Source organism: Mustelus asterias, chromosome 29 (assembly GCF_964213995.1).
Source record: "Mustelus asterias chromosome 29, sMusAst1.hap1.1, whole genome shotgun sequence".
In the NCBI taxonomy this organism is placed as follows: Eukaryota; Metazoa; Chordata; class Chondrichthyes; order Carcharhiniformes; family Triakidae; genus Mustelus; species Mustelus asterias.
The window spans coordinates 6,559,508-6,577,890 of record NC_135829.1 but is presented as its reverse complement, the minus strand read 5'-3'; the positions used below and the strand labels follow the sequence as shown (position 1 = coordinate 6,577,890).

Sequence of the window (18,383 nt, the reverse complement as noted above, 5' to 3'; positions counted from 1 at the left end):
ATTGCACTTATTTTTTTTAAAATTAAAACAAGACGATGTGATTGATTTTAAGATCATAGTTTAATTCTTCTTTGCTTTTTCTTTCCTTTCTCGGTGTTACTATTGCTGAAATATCCAAACAACAAACTTACCAACACAGAGCCCTCACCTGAGGGCTGCCATGCACAATTTTATTGCAGGGAGAACTTAACAGGCGATCAGTAGTAGCAGGAGCCCTTGCTGATTTCAGCCATCCTTTCACCACAGAAGCAGAGTCCTACCAGAAATCAACTTAATTCACCTTGGACTTGTAGATCAACTTGATACTTTACGGCTTACAACCACATTAGGCAGTTGTGCACCTTAGCCATTAAGAAGTTTCTTAGTCATCAAATGCAAATTTAAGATGCTGAACCAATTAACGCTGTTATTTTGTTCTACTTCTTAACTACATACACAGCACTGAAGTCAGGAGAAACAAGCAAATGTTCCTTACTATAATTCTCAATACACCAATGCATTCATGACATAATTCACTTCGTAAGAGTTTTAACAACACCAGGTTAAAGTCCGACAGGTTTATTTGGTAGCAAATACCAATAGCTTTCGGAGCACTGCTCCTTCGTCAGATGGAGTGGAAATCTGCTCTCAAACAGGGCACAGAGACACAAAATCAAGTTACAGAATACTGATTAGAATGCAAATCTCTACAGCCAACCAGGTCTTAAATATACAGACAATGTGAGTGTAGGGAGCATTAAGCACAGGTTAAAGAGATGTGTATTGTCTCCAGACAGGACAGACTGATTGCATTCAGAGATTTGCATTCTGATCAGTATTCTGTAACTTGATTTTGTGTCTCTGTGCCCTGTTTGAGAGCAGATTTCCACTCCATCTGATGAAGGAGCTGCGCTCCGAAAGCTAATGGTATTTGCTACCAAATAAACCTGTTGGACTTTAACCTGGTGTTGTTAAAATTCTTACTGCGTTTACCCCAGTCCAACGCTGGCATCTCCACATCATAATTCACTTCCACAGGAACTGGCAACAAGTGTTAATCATACAGTAAATAGTTATTATGCTCCTTCATTTTTTTCCAATTGTATTTTAATTTAGATCTTTTTGTCCTCTTCTTTCCTGGCTTTTTACAATTCTTTCAAGTTAATTCCACACCTTTTTTTTGAAATGTATTCCTTTCTCAGAGTTACAAAGCCAATGTGCAGAGCAGACAAGGCAAGCCTTTAATCCATCTCCTTGCTTGCTCCAAGAACCAAATTCAAATTAAATCCAACTCATGGTCCCCACAAGAGAGACAAACAAGATCCAAGCTGACAAGGAAAAGCATTACACCTTGGGCTTGATCAAACACTTTATCTTAGCCAAAAGACCGAGAAGCGATGGGGTTTGCTTCATGGCCTTTATAGAATCATCGTGCAGAAGAGGCCCTTCGACCCATTGAGTCCGCACCAACATGTGAGAAACACCTGACCTCCCACCTAATCCCATTTACCAGCACCTGGCCCGTAGCCTTGAATGTTATGACGTGCCAAGTGCTCATCCAGATACTTTTTAAAGGATGTGAGGCTTCCCGCCTCCACCACCCTCCCAGGCAGTGCATTCCAGACCATTACCACCCTCTGGGTAAAAATGTTTTTCCTCACTCATTCCCCCCTCAACCCTCTGCCCGTCACCTTGAACCTATGTCCCCTCGTGACTGACCTTTCAACTAAGGGGAACAGCTGCTCCTTATCCACTCTGTCCATCCCCCTCATGATCTTGCACATCTCTATCAGTGTTCCCCTCTGTCTGCTCCAACGAAAGTACACCAAGCCTATCAAACCTCTGGGTTCCACCACTGTTAAACCCATTGTAAATGTTTGGATTGTGACCTTCACCTGTTCTTCACCCCCTTCACTCTTTTGTTTTGGTTACTGTGACAAAGATGCTCACCTATCTTTTTCAGAGGAAACCTTTCTTTTCTCTTTGATGTAGAAAAGCCCGTGCTTATTTCCAGCATTATCTGTTTTTCGAACAGCACACAACCTCCAGAGACACATAACCTTAGCATAAACCAAACTGCTTCCAAACGCTTGAACAAGGTATGACGCAATCACTACTCACACTGCTTAACAAGTCTTATCTGTTTATAAAACACTTACTTGGCTTTGAAGGGTGAGTCTGGGATCTGAGCTCTGGCTTCTAGTGAACTCTCATACTCTTTACCCCTGCATGTAATGAACAGAAGAAAGTCATGAAGATATTAATTACTGTTTCTTACACTAATGATAAATGACCAGCATATACCATTTATACTTACGACACAGAACAAATCATTTTTCCTCATCGTGTCTCTCTCTGCCTTCAAAACCTTCTTAAAATACTATTTTCAACCGCACTCTCAGGCTAAATTGCTCACCCTTAAAGCTAAAGTTTTATTTATTTGTCACAAGTAGGCTTACATTAACACTGCAATGAAGTTACTGTGAACATCTCTTAGTCGCCACACTCCGGCGCCTGTTCGGGTACACTGAGGGAGAATTTAGCATGGCCAATCCACCTAACCAGCATGTCTTTCGGACTGTGGGAGGAAACCGGAGCACCCGGAGGAAACCCACGCAGACACGGGGAGAACGTGCAGACTCCACACATACAGTGATCTAACCCAGGTCCCTGGCACTGTGCGGCAGCAGTGCTAACCACTGTGCCACAGTGCAGTGTTCCCTTTGCCATTTCCTTCACCTGTGAAATGCTCAATGTTCTTTTTGCACAAAAATTATTCACATCATATTCAAAACACCGTTACAAAACATTTCAAAATGGTCATTACAGAAAGTGCAATGACATTGAGATTTTCTACATAGATCATGTTGCGGACTGAGGTGCTGCAATACAATTGCAATACATGTAATATTTATTGCATACATTCAATGTGAGTCATACAGCCCGAGGGGTTCTATACAATTTTCAGTCCCTCAGCGTACTATGACTAAAAGGTCTTAGACAGGTCCTGGGAAGAATCTTTTCTTTTGCAAAACTATACTTTATTCATAAAATACCTAAAGGAACATTACAAAACGTGCTCAATGATCCTCTTTTACACGAGGCACAGAAGTTGTAGGTTGTTTTAGGATTGTCACTTTTTCTATTCCATAGCATAAGTATTCACATCATTTTTTTTTCTATTGCAATCCTAAACAAACAAAATATCTGATTTTAAACATCATTCCTCAGCTCATCCAGTTCTGACTTTTAATCATTTTTGTGCCATGCATGCAACATACCCAATTTTAATCATGATGTGGAGTTGCCAGTGTTGGACTGGGGTAGACACAGTAAGTAGTCTCACAACACCAGGTTAAAGTCCAACAGGTTTATTTGGTAGCACGAGCTTTCAGAGCGCCGCTCCTTCATCAGGTGAGTGCAGGATTTGTTTCAGCCTCTGATCTTTGGGTAAGCGTTCTCCAAGGCGGCCTTCATGACACACAACAACGCAGAATCGCCGAGCAGAAACTGATAGCCAAGTTCTGCACACATGAGGATGGCCTCAACTGAGTTCTTGGGTTCATGTCACACTATCTGTAACCCCCACGACTTGCCTGGGCTTGCAAAATCTCACTAACTGTCCTGGCTGGAGACAATTCACACCTCTTTAACCTGTGCTTAACCCTCTCTCCACTCAGATTGTCTGCACCTGTAAAGACCTGATTACCTGTTAAGACTCGCATTCCAACCATTATCTTGTAATTGAGTTTGTGTCTATATATGTCCTGTTTGTGAAACAAATCTTGCACTCACCTGAGGAAGGAGCAGCGTTCCGAAAGCTCATGCTACCAAATAAACCTGTTGGACTTTAACCTGGTGTTGTGAGGTCAATTTTAATCACTCCACCATTGGTGGCTGTACCTTCGGTTGACTTGGTCCGCAAGCACTGGAATTCCCTCTCCACTTCTTCCCTCTCTAACTTGCTCTCATAAGACACTTCTTAAGCGTACCTCTTTGACCAATTTTTGGTCATCTGGCCCAATATCTGCTTATGTGGCTTGTTGCCGCATTATTTTTTAATTGTTCTGACAGGGCTGGTGGAGAGAGAATAGAGTCAACTTTTCAAATCAGGGTGACTCTTTGTCAGAGCTCAGTATCTGATGAAGCTCTGACGAAGGATCATCCTGCCTTGAAATGTTGGCTCCATTCTCTCTCCACAGATGCTGTCAGACCTGCTGAGATTTTCCAGCATTTTCTGTTTTTGTTTCAGATTCCGGCACCCGCAGTATTTTGCTTTTATCTTAGTTTTTTTAAGTGTTGTTTTTAATGCTCCTGTGAAGCATTAAAACACAAGCTTTTGTTCATTTGGAGGGTGCACTGTCTTGACACTTTTAAAAAATTAATTTGTGGGACATAGGCATCGCTGGCTGGCCAGCATTTATTGCCCATCCCTCGTTGCTTGAGGGCAGTTGAGAGTCAACCACATTGCTATGGCTCTGAAGTAAACATGTAGGCCAGACCAGGGAAGGACGACAGATGTCCTTCCCTAAAGGACATTAGTGAACCAAATGGGTTAATCTGATATAGAGGCCGTGAAGCAAACCCCATTGCTTCTTGGCCTTTTGGCTAAGATAAAGTCTTAAATCAAGCCCAAGGTGTAAACATGTAGGAATTACAGGCAACGGGCACCACACAGGACTTGTAGATCTTTTCCTTCCTAGCTGTGTCAATGATCAGTAACATTTTAAACTCGAACTTTGATTCTTCAGCTAGATCTAGCACCGGAATTCCAGAGCTTGTGGATAAAGTCAACTGAAGGCACGGTTATCAGTGGTGGAGTGATTAAAATTGGATATGTTGCATTGACCTATACATGGTACAAAAACTGGGGATTCCTTCAGACACGAATTTCCAGGACTGTTGGATTACAGCAGGTAAATTGGAAAAGCAGTTAATGCAGTAATGGTGCTGTTCCCTTTGAATTGTTTAAGCACCCTTTATAACGATGGTAAAAGGTAAAGTCGCCATTGTCCCAGATGACCGTACGCTGCTCTGCCCTCTGAGCGGGGCAAGGTTGAGAAGGTGGGGCCTTCATGAATAACCTCACTGGCCCCAGGAATTGAACCCACGTTGTTGGCATCACAAACCAGCCAACTGAACTAAACCAACTCCTAAAACTATAGTCTGATATAAATAAAAGTGCTAGTGATATCTACGGACAGAGTTTTAGTACTGCAAGAATTTTTAAAATGTATTACCAGAGCTATCCAATTCATGATTTTATCCATCCAGTAGCTATCTAAGTCTAACTTATTTTGTCTTACAAAGTCTTGCAGTAAACAAGCGAGTCATACCTTTGACATATATAATAAAAGCCAGTCACACATATGTACATATGAGAAATATATAAAATGTACACTGCCAGAACACGTTTTGTAAACGCACGTTTTAAGACTGCCTATTCCCATCACTGTAACATGGTCCAACTCTGCCCGTGATGCAGCTTCTCTGCTGATGTTATCCATGCCTTTTTTAACTATTCCAATGAACTCCTGTCTGACCTTCCACATTCTACTTCTTGTAGACTTCAAGTCATCCAAATCGCTCATGCCAATGTTCTTACTAAGATCATGTCCTGTTCATCCACCAATCCTATGCTCACTGACATACATAGCTCCTGGTTAAGTAGTGTCTCAAGTTTAAAACTCTCATCCTGGTCTTCAACTTCCTTTTTGATCTGTTCCTACCCTTACACTTTAGTCCCAAAGTTGTCCAAGATCCCTGTGCTCCTCCAATTCTAGCCTCTTGAACATCCCCAATTCTTCTAGGGTGGGTGGCCATGCCTTCAGCTGCTGTGGCCCTAAGCACTAGAATTCCCTCCCTAAATGACTCCCATCTTTTTTTAAAGATTCTCCTTAAAATCTACTTCCTTTGCCCAACCTTAAAATAACCTTCCAGGACTTAGTAACGAATTTTGCTTGAAGGCTCATCTAAAGCACCTTGGGAGGTTTTATTGTATTTATATAGCTCCTTTAATACATTGCTGTACTTTTCGGTGTGAACCAAGTCTTTTTTTTAAAAGGTTAAAGGTTAAAACTTTAGGTAACGGGCAGATGTAAAAAGTGCCTGGATCTGCACCTTAAGTGTTGTAAAGCTGCAGGCCTTTGGGCCAGATGCAGGAAGGTGGGATTAGAAAGGGCACATGGGTGTTCTTGGACTAGCATGGACAAGATGAGCTGAATGGTCTCTTCCTGTGCTGTAACTTTTCTATGGTTGTATATCCATCGTGTGCAAGATGGGAGGCCTCAAGAATACCAAAAGATAGCATAATTCAAGTAGAAATTGAGTAAGGACACTGGTTTTGGTATTTAAAACCTACGTTTGTAGGATATTCGACGACTGAAAGAGACTTATTTCATAATTCAGACTCTGAAAAAGAACGATCGAGTGGAGGAGACAGTGCAATAACAATTAAATTTACAAACTTGTGAAGTATTACAAGCCACACTTGGGCACTAAATTCTTTTCTGTGGCTGAAATTGTTTGTCTTGTAATTTCTAGGTTTCCTTTCCATCTATATTTTGTCTTATTTAAATTATGAAGCTTCTTACTGCAGATGTCAAGTATAATTATTGCCTTTGTTAAAGATATTAAAGTGCGATTTGTCTTCCATGTTATGAGAACTAATTCACAGGACATGACAAGCCAAGTTAAAAACTGATCATTTTCTGAATTGGTTTTTGACTAATAACAGAAATAATTCAGTTTCAAATAAAAGCCTGATTGCAATCCCAAATCAGAAAGGTCATAAATTCAACCAGGAGCCTTGATTTACCTTCCTTCAACCCCCACCGCCCCCCCCCCCCTTTTATTGAAGGTACTAATTCACATTGGGGTACAATTAATTGGTACAAGCCACTGCCCAGTAGCCAAGTGGCCTAAAACAAAAACCTGTCCTGGTCTCTCCATGCCGATACTATAGTTACGAAAGCCCACTAACGCCTCTACTTTCTCAGAAGACGAAGGAAATTTGGCATGTCAGCTACGACTCTCACCAACTTTTACAGATGTACCATAGAAAGCATTTTTTCTGGTTGTATCACAGCTTGGTATGGCTCCTGCTCTGCCCATGACCGCAAGGAACTACAAAAGGTCGTGAGTGTAGCCCAATCCATCATGCAAACCAGCCTCCCATCCATTGACTCTTCTACACTTCCCGCTGCCTCGGAAAAGCAGCCAGCATAATTAAGGACCCCTCGCATCCCGGACAATCTCTCTTCCACCTTCTTCCATCGGGAAAAAGATACAAAAGTCTGAAGTCCCGACTCAAGAACAGCTTCTTCCCTGCTGCTCTTGAATGGACTTACCTTACATTAAGTTGATCTTTCTCTACACCCTAGCTATGACTGTAACACTACATTCTGCACTCTCTCTTTTCCTTCTCTATGAACGGTACGTTTTATCTGCATAACGCAAGAAACAATACTTTTCACTGTATGTTAATTCATGTGACAATAATAAATCAAATCAAATCAAATCAAAATCAAAAGCTTGATGCATGAACCCTGGCACTGAGTGCCAAGTCAACTATGGAAGGACATTACAGCCCAATCCTATCTGATGTCTGCATGTGCCAGAAACTTCTCAGTCAGAGTCAAAACCAGAAGCAGGAAGCTAGCTGACTTTGTGAAACTAATCCTAGCTCCAGGGCACTGAAACTGAATGTAACAATCTCAGGACTGAGGTGCAGTTCTTTTCTGAGCGCGAGCCAAGCTATATCCTGACGGTTCAGAAAGCAATTCTGTTATCGGTCTGGAATTATATTTAAACATGATATCATTTTGGGAATCATGCAGCGGGGTAGAAGAATATAAACAACCTTGCAGGGGAGGGTTGTGATGAGAAAGGTGGACTGAGCCGGTCAAAACACAAATAACACTGTCAAACTAGGTACCAGCTTCAACTCAGGCATTTCCAGAAAATGATCTTGCACAATTGTAGTTGAAAGGCAACCAAAAGAACAAATAGTTATTTGCCTCGAGCAATTGCACCAATGCCAGCAAATTGATGAATAACTTTCTACAAGACATACTGCCAAATAGGTGGAAGAAAACTTTTTAATTTTCCTATTAATGTTACAGCTGGATATCTGTTTAAACCATATAAGTGCTACTGTTAAAAGTGAAGGGAGATGCGGAATCTTTCATGGCCGTTTATCATTTTAAACATACTGTGTAGGCTTTATAATGTCCAATTTGTCACCAATATGTTTTTGTCGGGGTGACCTGTTATCTTGATCCTCATTTTAATGATCACCCCTGCAAAAAGGGAGCATTACCAAATGAATTCATCGGTAGCTTGCATATCCAGGTCAGAAAGTCCTGGATTCAAGCCCCATTCTCGGACTTGAGCGCCTAATCCAGGCTGACACTTCAGCACTGTACTGAGGAATGCTGCATTGCCTTGCGGTGCCATCCTTGTTTAAGACTTTAAGCCAAAGCCTGTTTAGGTGGATGATAAAACATTCCACTGCACTACCTGGCAAACAGCAAGGAGCATCTGGCCAATTCCTCTGGCCAATATTGTTCTCTCAACCACCATCAGCAAAAGCAGATTAATGTGTTTTTCTTCTTATTGCTGCCTGTAGAAACAGCCACCGTGTGTGCCCACATAATGCTGCTGCAATTCAGACTAATTCACCGCATGCAAAGTGCCTGGTTATCCTCCAGAGATATAACGTCCTCAATGAAAGCAAGTGTTTTCTCTATGCAGCATTTGACAAGAACACAGTGAAACAAATAAATCTGCTTCTGACAAGTTAAGGTTCCATAACAATCCCAGTTATCTGGGGCTTGGCAGGCCTATAAAAAAGACCCAATGGTCTCTTAAAAATGTTTTCAAGTCACTCAGAAAGTGCTTTTCCATCAATGGCTACTTGGTAACTGCTAACAGGTATCAGATTTAAAATATCAAACATTCATAGCTGACTCGTTAATAAACAGTGTAATGATGTTCCAAATAATTATTTGAATTGTGAGGTTATACAGAACTTGAGCCATCTGTTTACTTGCAAACATGAATTGGTGGTTTCAGGAAAGCAAAATCCTACGCTTAAAAATGTGCAACTGCTTCCATGTATCTTGTTTACATTGGCCGAAAGCCACAGCTTTCAGAGATAAGAAACACCGTTGCTCTGATATTGCCTACTTTGGCTCCAGCATGCCCAGATGAACAGGTGAAAGCTGTCACCCAGCCATCAGCCTTCAATAAGACCTTGTGTTGGAGGTACCCAACGGTACTAGGGTAGTTTGGTACCAACCCACTCAGGTCAGTAATGCAGAAGGACGCCCAGGCAGATTCACTGCACAAACATGTAGGCAATGAGACGATCGTACAGGGAGCAAGCAAGGCACTGCGACTCATTGCCTTACAGAAGCCATTACACTGTCTCTTTTTGAAATCTAAACTTACAAAATAATTGTGAAGGAGGTAACAATTCGGAGGCACTGAATTAAAAATTTGACAAAAGCCAAAAGCTCAAGGAAAAATGTTGTAAATCTGAACTTTGACAAAATGCTTGTGAATAGTAAGGTTGACAGAGAAAAGTACTCAAGAAAGAAAACACAGATTATTTTTCCCTCCATTGCATTTGACATTAGGATAAACTGCGGCCAGCAGCAGAAGATAAAGAACGCTGCCAGAACAAGGCATTACATACAGTGACAAATGAAGGAGATCAAAGGATTAGCATGGTTCCTGTACGGTGCTAAAATTTTTTCCAACAATTTGCATTTATGTAGCATTATCAAAGTAGTATAACATCACAGAGTCTTTCACAGCAGATAAAATCAGAAGAAATGATTTATCAAATATGCAGCGTCCCAATGGTTTTCCACAAATTCGATGATGGTCGAAACATTCCTATGACTAAGCTGAGTAACTGAGTAGCAACTTAATCCTACACGTTTTTTTTGCATTACAATTAATTTAGGCCAAAAATATAATTTTCCTGGTGTCATAATTCCCACCAGAGTTGATTTCTCCAGTCTGGAAACTTCAGCATGACCATCGCCTCTTGGGGATTGAATTAGGTTTAATCTCCACATCTCGTGTTAAAACAAACATAACACTTCTGATTTTGGGGACTGCTCCAGCACAATGGAAAAGATTGCACCCAAATGATAGCAATACTACAAGGTGAACATGAACCACCAGCTCCCCATGTCACTAAAGATGCAGAGAAGGGTGCTTGGGGGATAATTAAAACTTGCAAATGGCAGGCATCTTAAAGTTTATTTATTTATTAGTCACAAGTAAGACTTACATTAACACTGCAATGAAGTTACTGTGAAATTCCCTGAGTCGCCACGTTCCGGTGCCTGTTCGGGTCAATGCACCCAAACCAGCACGTCTTTCAGACTGTGGGAGGAAACTGCAGCACCCGGAGGAAACCCACGCAGACACGCGGAGAACGTGCAAACTCCACACAGAGTGACCCAAGCTGGGAATTGAACCCGGGTCCCTGGCGCTGTGAGGCAGCAGTGCTAACCACTGTGCTACTGTGCCACAGTATTAGTGTAATAACTTAATGTACAGTATTAATGTAATAACTTAAATTCAAAGCACTTTTTCAAGACTGTTTTTCCAATAACTGTTCTGTTGCTATTTTAATACTTAAAAGTGCTGCTTGACAAACTTTGGATGGTAATAAAAACCTAAAATACTTAGAAAAAAACAGTATATGCAAGACATAATGGCAATTACAAAATAGTCATTTACTGATGTAATAAAATTATTTTCATCTGTACAGAACGCTTTTTGTGTATGTACTTCCAGTTGATGTAACATTCAAAAGTCAGATGTAACAAAGTTCTCCAGATGTTGCATGTAGAACAAGGAGGTGGGAGATAGTTACAAAGCTATACCCTTTCTGGAAGATTTCAGATAACGTCAAACTGGGGGATTACAAACCATTTGTGAACTCAGAAATTCAATTACGAGCCTTCGAGCAGGAAGTATCAGCAACAGAAATGCTTTCAAAGAAAATTCCAAAGAATTAGGATTAATCGGTTTTTCACCTTTTCCTCTCGTCGAGACTGTGATTACACCGTTCTGGATAGAAGAGAACTGCCTTTGAAGGAGTCAGTCAGTCGGACAGTATAAAGGAACTGAATTAACATTACTTGAGGTGCTAACTCAGAGGCCTTGGCTATTTGCATTACTCCAGCCGTTCGTATTAAATCCAATTTGCTTGCTCCATAGCAGCTACGTGCAATTAACCTAAAGTCATCAGCGCTTACTGTTTAAGCCAAAATATTCAAGCAAATATAACAGATAGAAAAAAATATGCAGCATCTTAAAATTACTCATGGGCTTTTATCATAGTTTCATTTGTCATGACAATTAAGTCTTACGTGCTGCACTGTGTGGTATCAATATGCAATGCTGCAGATCAGTGTGATGCAGAATCAATTCACCCCATTCTTGAGTTTTGATGCTACGAATCTGAAGAAAGCAAGTCTTAAAGCACTCTTACATTTCAGGAGTTCACCTGATGACAGGCACATACATGGTTCTTTTGCTAAGCACAAGCAATCCAACCTGTAGGGATCCAAGAAGATTGTAAACACAAGAACATGTGCATCGATGAATATGTCATAAAAGCAAAGACTCTTGTTGCAGCACATCCACAGGTCTCTTTTTAATTTGCATTCATACTGAGCAGGCAGAAAAAAGACAGTCACCCCCTTGAGAAAAAGGGAAGTCGTATGTGTAAGTCATTCTCCTCAGATAAGGAAACGGTGAACTAAAAGCACTTTTGGATTCCTTCCTACATAAGGAGGGAAGAAATTGCAGGCCGAGTTATTCTGCATATGTGCTTCCTGGCCTGAAGTCAGGATTGCTCTTTTGGCATCAGATGTTCTGCAGGCTGAGTATTAGAGGGAGATTCTTGGGAGGAACTGCTAGTACTGATGTTAAGATATACTCAGGGTATCAGCTTTACCGAACTGGCTACTAGCAAAACAGTTAGTTCTTTTTAAACAGAGCTGGATAAGTATCTGTTTGAGAAAAAGGATTGAAGATTATGACGTGGCCAGAAATGACTAAATGCTTCATAGGACACAAGAGTTCATTCAATGCCACTTGAAATGTAGGCTTGTAAACATAAATGGTGGAGTTCAATTAATATTATACCCGATATTCTAGGAATTCTGCCTCTTTGCTCTTGGGAGCTGAAGAGCGGTTTCAGAATGTTATCAACTGGAGAGGTTTTGGTTGGTTACCTGCCTCAAGATTGAATGGACGTTAGGCGGAACCACCAGCCAAATTGTACAAAGTAACTTGAAGAGGACTGGTTTTTCCAGTCTACTCTCATTCCATATTTTCTTTTGTTCTAACTTGTTCCTGCTGTATTATATGCTCAGTGCAAATTCCAGACTTTCTTGGCATTTTCACTAAGATTTTAAGACCCCAGCATATTCACATTTCTTCGACAGGGGAACGCAGAGCAAGGCACAATAAAAGATTTTTGTTTTAATTTGCATGGCTGGGGAGGCAGTCACTGTTAACCATGGCATCAAACTGTAAAAGATAGAATTCAAACAGGTAGGCTCCTCTGATAGTGGTACAGGTTGTGCTGAATAGACTGGAGATGCTTCTTTTAAATCAAAGCCTACTTGGGTGGGATGCTAAAGAGTTCTTGGCCCTAAATGACCTAATTGAGCAGAAAGCACCTAATAACTTTTTCTGGCCTACATTTCTCTCCTGACCAATGGTACTCACAGTGAGTAACATAGAAAATAGGAGCAAGAGGAGGCCATTTGGCCCTTGGAGACTGCTCCGCCATCCAGTATGATCATCCAACTCAATAGCCTATTCCTACGCCCCCCCCAATATCTTTTGATCTCTTTCACCCCAAAAGCTATATCTAAATCCTTCTTGAAAACATACAATGTTTTGGTCTCAACTGCTTTCTGTGGTACCAAACTCCACAGGCTTACCACTCTCTGAGTGAAGAAATTTCACCTCATTCTGTCTTATAGGGTTTACCCCTTATAAGACAGACTGATAATCTACATCCCAGAGCACTTAAGTAAGTGGCCCTCGAAATAGTGGATGCATTGGTGGTCACCTTCCAAGATTCTATAGACTCTGGAACAGTTCCTACAGATTGGAGAGTGGCTAATGAACCCCATTATTTAAAAAGGGACTATGACCCTTGGTTCTGGACCTCCATGCCTCCAGGAACATCCTTCTTGCATCTATCATGTCTAGTCCTTTTATAATTTTCTCTGACAGCCCTCTTATTCTTCTAAACTCCAGCAAATATCATCCTGACTCAATCTCTCCTCATACGCCAATCCCACCATCCCAAGAATCAGTCTGGTAAACCTTTGCTGCACTCCCTCTATAGCAAGAACATCCTTCCTCAGATAGAGATCAAAACTGCACACAACATTTCAGGTGTGGCCTCACCAAGGCCTTTTATAATTGCATCAAGACCTACATGCTCCTGTACTTGAATCTTCTCGGTATGAAGTCCAACATACCATTTTCTTTCTTTACCGCCTGCTGTACTTTCATGCTTATCTTCAGTGACTGGTGTATGAGGATACCCAGGTCTCATTGCACATTTCCCTCTCTCAATTTATAGCCATTCAGATAATAATCTACCTTCCTATTTTTGCTACCAAAGTGGATAAGCTCAAATTTATCCACATTATAAGCATCTGTGGGACTTTGTTAGAAGTCTTCTGAAAGTCCAAATAAACTCCATCTACTGGTTCCCCCTCATCAACTTTACCAGTTACATCCTCAAACACTTCCAGTTGATTTGTCAAGTATGATTTTCCTTTTGTAAATCCATGCTGACTCTGTCCGATTCTGCCACTGTTTTCCAAGTGCTCTGCTATAAAATGCTATAAAATCCATGATAATGGACTCTAGAATTTTCCCCACTACTGACATCAGGCTGACTGGTCTATAATTCCGCTTTTCCTCTACCTCCCTTTTTAAATAATGGGGTTCATTAGCCACCCTCCAATCTGTAGGAACTGTTCCAGAGTCTATAGAATCATGGAAGGTGACCACCAATGCATCCACTATTTCTGGGGCCACTTACTTAAGTGTTCTGGGATGTAGATTATCAGGCCCTGGGGATTTATCTGCCTTCAATCCTATCAATTTCCCCAAAACTATTTCTCTACTGATACTGATTTCCTTGAGTTCCTCCCTCTCACTAAACTCTCTGTTCCCCAACATTTCTGGAATATGATTTGTGTCCTCCTCTGTGAAGGCAGAACCAAAGTATGTATTTAATTGGTCAGCCATTTTTTTCCCTCCCATTATAAATTCCTTTGTTTTTGACAGTAAGAGACCTACATTTATCTTCACCAATGTTTTTTTGCTTCACATATCTATAGGAGCTTTTACAGTCAGTTTTTACTTTCCCCACAAGCTAACTCTCACACTCTATTTTGCCTTTCTTAATCAACTCTTTCGTTCTCCTTTGCTGAATTCTAAACTGCTCCTAATCCTCAGGTCTGTTGTTTTTTTTTGGCCAATTTGTATTGCTTACTCTCTCTAATTTTCCTGGTGAGCAACGATTTGGCCACCCTTCCCATTTCACTTTTGTGCCAGACAGGAATAAACAATTGTTGCATTCACCCATGCGCTTTTTGAATGTTCGCCATTATTATCCACTGTCATCCCTTTAAGAAACGCTTCCCATTCCAACATAGCCAACTTGCGTCGCATACCATCGCAGTTTCCTTTATTAGTATCAGAATCAACTATGTCACTCTCCATCTTGATGAATAAAGAATTCTATCATATTATGCTCGCTCATTCATATGGGGTATTGCACAGCTAGATTGCCAATTATTCCTTTCTCTTTAAACAATACCCAGTCTAGGATGGCCTATTCTCTAGTTGGTCCCTCAACGTATCGGTCCAGAAAACCATCCCGTATATACTCCACCTCCTCTATGGTATTGTGACTAATTTGATTTGGCCTATCAATATGCAAATCAAAATCACCCATAAGTACTGATGTTCCTTTACTGCTCACATCTCCAATTTCCTGTTTAATGCTATCCCCAACATCACCACTACAGTTTGGGGGTCTATATACAACTCCCACTAACATTTTTTGCCCCTTAGTGTTTCTCAGCTCTGCCCATACAGATTTTTATTCATTCATGCATTCATGCGACATGGGCATTGCTGGCTAGCATTTATTGCCCATCCCTAGGTATCCAAGTTGAGAGTAAACCACATGTAGGCCAGACCAGGTGAGGATGGCAGATTTCCTTCCCTAAAGGACATCAGTGAACCAGATGGGTTTTCCCGACAATCGACAATGGTTTCATGATCATCAGTAGATTCTTAATTCCAGATATTTTATATTGAATTCAAATTCCACTGTCTACCGTGGCAGGATTTGAACCCAGGTCCCCAGAACATTAGCTGAGTTTCTGGATTAATGGTCGAGCGATAATACCACTAAGCCATCGCCTCCCCTTATATTGCCGGAGCTAATATCCTTCCTCACTATTGCGGTAATTTCCTCTTTAACCAGTAGTGCCAACTCCACCGCCTTTTCCTTATTGTCTATCCTTCCTAAATAGCGAATGTTCCTGGATGTTCATTTCCAATCCCTGGTCACCCTGCAGCCATGTCTCCGTAATCCAGACGATATCATACCTACTTACATTTACTTGCACGATTAACTCATCCATTTTATGATGAATGCTCCGTGTGTTAAGGCACAAAGCCTTAAGGCTTATCTTTTTAAAATTACTTGTTCTATCCCCACTATTTTTCACTGTGGCCCTGTTTGATTCTGTCTCTTGAGTTCTCTGCCTATCATTTTTCATATTTCCCTTACTTTGTTTTGTTCTTGTCCTTGATTCCGCCTCCTCTGACTCCTTACATAGGTTCTCATGACCCTGTCATTTTAGTTTAAACCCTCCCCAATCATGCTAGCAAATACTCCCCCCCCATTCCCCCAGGACATCTATCCCAGTCCTGCCCAGGTGTAACCCATCCAGTTTATACAGATCCTACCTCCACCAGAACCAGTCGCAATGCCCCAGGAATCTGAAACCCTCCCCTTCACACCATCTCCTCAGCCACGCATTCATCCGATATATCCTGCTATTTCCACTGTCACCAACAAGTAATAATCCTGAGATCACTACATTAAAGGTCCTACTTTTCAACTTACTTCCTAACTCCCTATATTCTGCTTTGAGGACATCGTCCCTTTTTTAACCCATGTCATTTGTACCAATGTGTACCATGACCATTGGCTATTCCGTCTTCAGGATATCCTGTAACCGCTCCAAGACATCCTTGACCCTAGCATCAGGGAGGCAACATATCACCCTGGAGTCTCATTTGTGGCCACAGAAACACCCATCTATTCCCCTTACAATTGAATCCCCTATAACTATTGTATTCCCACACTTCTTACTCCTCCTCTGTGCAGCAGACCTAACCATAGTGCAACGAATTGGGCTGCTGCTGCTTTCCTGAGAGGCCATTTCCCTCAACAGTAACTAAAGCAATATATCTTCTTTTGCAGGGGAATGGCCACAGGAGATTCCTGCACTGCCTGCCTAGTGTTCTTGCCTGCCTGATGGTCACCCATTCCCTTCCTGCCTGTGGAATCTGAGCCTTTCTTTCCGTGCTATCCACAATACTCTCCGCCTCATGGAAGCTCCACGGTGTCCCCAGCCGCCTCTGTTCTGAAATCTGGGATTCTAGGAGTTGCAGCTGGAGACACCTCCTGAACACACACTGGCTCCAGGGAATGGAAGTGTGTCCGGATTCACACATAGAGCACCAGGAGAACACCATGGCTTTGAGCTCCCTCTGGTGCAGCCTCCACTCCTGCAGCAGGGCAAGACCACTCCCTGAGGATTAAAAAGTTAGAAAATGAAAAAAGCAAAAAACACCTCTTCCACTCTGCATGGAATTCCCACTGTGCTCCAAATTCCCAGATAACAAGACTAATTCTGGTTGTATTTCACTCAGGATTTGCCCTCTCCCACCGCTCATGGACAAAGCTTGTGTAACTGAATGCACAGAGGAAAAGCCCACAGATTGGGACAAGGATGTTATTCCTGATCAGTAGCCCCTGGATGTGGGCGGATGGATTATCAGCAAGAACAGCATTATGCTTTGTTACACGCTGATGTAGCCAATCCACAACACGTGTTTAAACTCATGCATATAGAACGACACTTGCAAAAGATGCACAGGGAAATTCACACATCAAGGTTCAATGCCTTCTGGAGATGATGTGGAATGAATATTGCCAAAAAAGAGGGGAGAAAGGAGGAAAAAGTTAAGATGCATAGCAGCTTTTGAGAATTCAGTGGGTTAAAATAGAGGATGTAAATGACAATTCAGAGGGTGGCACGGTAGCACAGTGGTTAGCACTGCTGCTTCACAGCTCCAGGGACCTGGGTTCGATTCCCGGCTTGGGTCACTGTCTGTGTGGAGTTTGCACATTCTCCTCGTGTCTGCGTGGGTTTCCTCCGGGTGCTCCGGTTTCCTCCCACAGTCCAAAGATGTGCGGGTTAGGTTGATTGGCCATGCTAAAATTGCCCCTTAGTGTCCTGGGATGCGTAGGTTAGAGGGATTAGCGGGTAAAATATGTAGGGATATGGGGGTAGGGCCTGGATGGGGTTGTGGTCAGTGTAGACTCGATGGGCCGAATGGCCTCTTTCTGTACTGTAGGGTTTCTATGAATGCACTGCCCTCTTGGTCATTGAGCCCTCTGATTAAGGTTAATTCATTGGCATCTGTATTTGTTTGCCAAATGGCAATTAGCCAGAAAGATTAACTAGATTGCGCACCATACTGTTCCTGTCAAGTTGCCCAAACTTAAAAGATGCAGAGTAATGCATCATTACACAAGACTTGTTTACATTAAGAGTTCAAGTCTATTACAAACAAAAAGCCTCAAACTCCCTGTCCGAGTCCTCATGATTAGACCGAACATGTGGGATTTTTTTTTCCAACAGGATGTACATCTCAAAATCAAGGTACAAATCTGTTTCACAGCGCTTCCAGTGATTTCTCCATCCTCTTGACTACGGTACCAGTTCTATGGACACAGGCAGGTTGTCCAAGTGGCCATCCATCATGTGTTAGTCTGCGCAACATATAATAGCAGACTATTCAACCATAAAGGTTAATACTGCCAGACGATGTACACAAAGGGACCTGAACAAAGTTGGAAGTGTCACAATTAGGCACAGGAATCCTGGGTTTATCAGTGCCGAGGTGATTGGAGCCCTCAAACCATTGCTCCGACTGAGATAAATTAATCTAGCACAGACCAGAAACATATCTGCACGGTGTAACATTCTCAAGGCAGTTCCTTGTCCATTAGGTCACTGCGGGCCCTA

The 18,383-nt window shown here is 41.8% G+C and overlaps 1 protein-coding gene across 7 annotated transcripts in view; it reads right to left on the bottom strand.

Annotated features, from left to right (window-relative positions):
- scaper (S-phase cyclin A-associated protein in the ER) overlaps positions 1–18,383 on the bottom strand; it is a 347,336-nt gene that overhangs the window by 172,876 nt on the left and 156,077 nt on the right. For all 7 annotated transcript variants that reach the window (XM_078199948.1, XM_078199949.1, XM_078199950.1 and 4 more), the window contains one exon: positions 2,139–2,204. In XM_078199948.1, coding sequence (XP_078056074.1) covers positions 2,139–2,204 — 66 coding nt within the window. The remainder of the gene's footprint in view (positions 1–2,138; positions 2,205–18,383) is intronic.